Source organism: Physella acuta, unplaced genomic scaffold, assembly GCF_028476545.2.
Source record: "Physella acuta isolate Inbredline_101_S28 unplaced genomic scaffold, ASM2847654v3 ptg001010l, whole genome shotgun sequence".
NCBI classification, from domain to species: domain Eukaryota; kingdom Metazoa; phylum Mollusca; class Gastropoda; family Physidae; genus Physella; species Physella acuta.
Genome location: NW_026732527.1, coordinates 1 through 2,500, shown reverse-complemented (window position 1 = coordinate 2,500; position 2,500 = coordinate 1). Strand labels below are relative to the sequence as shown.

General features: G+C 38.4%; 1 protein-coding gene across 1 annotated transcript in view; it reads right to left on the bottom strand.

The window, feature by feature from the left end:
- Positions 1-1,549, bottom strand: part of LOC131954547 (uncharacterized) — a gene marked incomplete at its 5' end in the record, with an annotated part of 6,081 nt that extends 4,532 nt beyond the window's left edge. The window contains 2 exon segments of the mRNA XM_059318313.1: positions 1-28; positions 1,506-1,549. The exon segment at positions 1-28 is cut by the window's left edge and continues 172 nt beyond it. Coding sequence (XP_059174296.1) covers positions 1-28; positions 1,506-1,549 — 72 coding nt within the window.
- Between the last annotated feature and the right edge of the window lie 951 nt (positions 1,550-2,500).

The window sequence follows — 2,500 nt, the reverse complement described above, 5'->3', positions numbered from 1 at the left end:
GGGTCAAGGACGACAACACTACCGGCACCTGCTTATATAAACCAAACAATGAATGGCAGCTACCAGAGGCGGAGCGGGGGGCGGGGGGCGGACCGCACCGGTGACACCATTTAGACGGATGACACCATATGGCAAAAAAAAAATTGCAAAATGTACAGAAGAAAACTGCTTTTTGCCAGATACATTAATGGTTAATTAAAGTTAAATAGTCGTTTATGTAAAAATCGACAATAATTACAAGAGGGTGGGGGTGACACCACGACGTAAACGTGCTAACAATAGAGAAAACAATGCTACATCCAGCTGTATTATTATCAGACTATAGATAAACATAGTTACTATTAAGTCTGCAGTGATTAAAGCTTATAAACATATAGACACACTTTGATTTTTTGGGGGGGGGGGGGGGGGGGTGGGACACCACGAAGTACCGCACCGGGTGACACCCGACCTAGCGACGCCACTGACAGCTACTACTGGCTGCGTACAATCTATTTCTGACAGCGTACAAGAATCATGCCAACACCTGTAAATAAATATCATTCTCCCCGGGTGTACATTATGTCTGGCTACATCTGATAGAATAATTATCCGCTACTGGTAGACCAACGTTAAAAAAATATTTCAAGTACTAATGGGTCGTTTATAAATAACGTCACACTCGTAGGGGGGGAGGGGGGGGGGGGGGTCCGTAATTTTGTGACGGCGTGTGATGGGGGGGGGGGGGGGGGCTCAGATGATGGGACGTCACATTTTTGCATTAACAAAAAGTAATGGAAAACGAATTTTAGTCGTTATTTCGCGTTTTAGAAAAGTATTTTAATAAATTGTAATAGGAATTGATTAAAATACTCTATGTTGAGAGAGTTCAGACAAGATTTTCGAAAAATATCGATGTTTTAAGAAAAAATCAACTGCAATTTTGAGGGGGGTTGTAGGCTGAGGTGTGACGTCATTTTAGGGGGGGGGTCTGGCTTTTTGTGACGATGTGTGACGGAGGGGAGGGGGGGAAGGTAAAGATCGTCCAAAAAAGCGTGACGTCATTTATGGATGACCCCTTTAAACGTGATTCAATAGCCCCACGTTTTAACTGATTTCTTTCAAAAAGGTGATAGCTACATTCGTGGCTGTCCCGTTATCATATCAGCAAATATTTGATCAGATCCAGAATAGGGAAGGAAGGAGGGGGAACATACAACAGGCCCGCACTAAGCTTTCCCCTTTTAACTTGCTACTGACCAGCCTGATTATAGCCGATGCTACAGCTCTATCTTGGAGTATTCCAGACAATTGACACACTTAAACGCTTACTATAACTCAGACGGTGATACTTGGGTAAGGATGATTTGTTTATTTTGTATTTAGCTACGCTTTAATCCCAAGCCTAAACCTTACCCTACCATTCACCCTAAATACTATAACATTTCTATAAATTGTAATGCATGCATGACCTAAGCTTTTACCAATTAAAATAAAACATAAAAATACACGTCTCTGCGACCTACCTGAAACGATAAACCACAGTCCTATCAGGTGAATTTGTGTTCGGAGTGTCATGACGCAATCCAAGGCTGAAATTGGTCAAGGGAAATAAAAACAACAAAGTAATTTGACGAATTACTGACAGAGTTATTGGACTTAATTTAACTCGGGATGTCGTAACATTCGTATGCATATTTGTGTCTGTAAGTATAATGTATGTGTCTGTAAGTGTAGTGTATGTGTCTGTAAGTGTAATGTATGTGTCTGTAAGTGTAGTGTATGTGTCTGTAAGTGTAGTGTATGTGTCTGTAAGTGTAATGTATGTGTCTGTAAGTATAATGTATGTGTCTGTAAGTGTAGTGTATGTGTCTGTAAGTGTAATGTATGTGTCTGTAAGTGTAATGTATGTGTCTGTAAGTGTAATGTATGTGTCTGTAAGTGTCTGTAAGTGTAATGTATGTGTCTGTAAGAGTAATGTATTTGTCTGTAATTATAATGTATGTGTCTGTAAGTATAATGTATGTGTCTGTAAGTATGATGTATGTGTCTGTAAGTATAATGTATGTATCTGTAAGTATAGTGTATGTGTCTGTAAGTATAATGTATGTGTGTAAGTATAATGTATGTGTCTGTAAGTGTAGTGTATGTGTCTGTAAGTGTAATGTATTTGTCTGTAAGTGTAGTGTATGTGTCTGTAAGTGTAATGTATGTGTCTGTAAGTGTCTGTAAGTGTAATGTATGTGTCTGTAAGAGTAATGTATGGGTCTGTAGGTATAACGTATGTGTCTGTAAGTATAATTTATTGTGTCTGTAAGTATAATGTATGTGTCTGTAAGTATAGTGTATGTGTGTAAGTATAATGTATGTATCTGTAAGTTATAGTGTATGTGTCTGTAAGTATAATGTATGTGTGTAAGTATAATGTATGTATCTGTAAGTATAGTGTATGTGTCTGTAAATATAATGTATGTGTCTGTAAGTATAATGTATGTGTCTGTAAGTATAATGTATGTGTCTG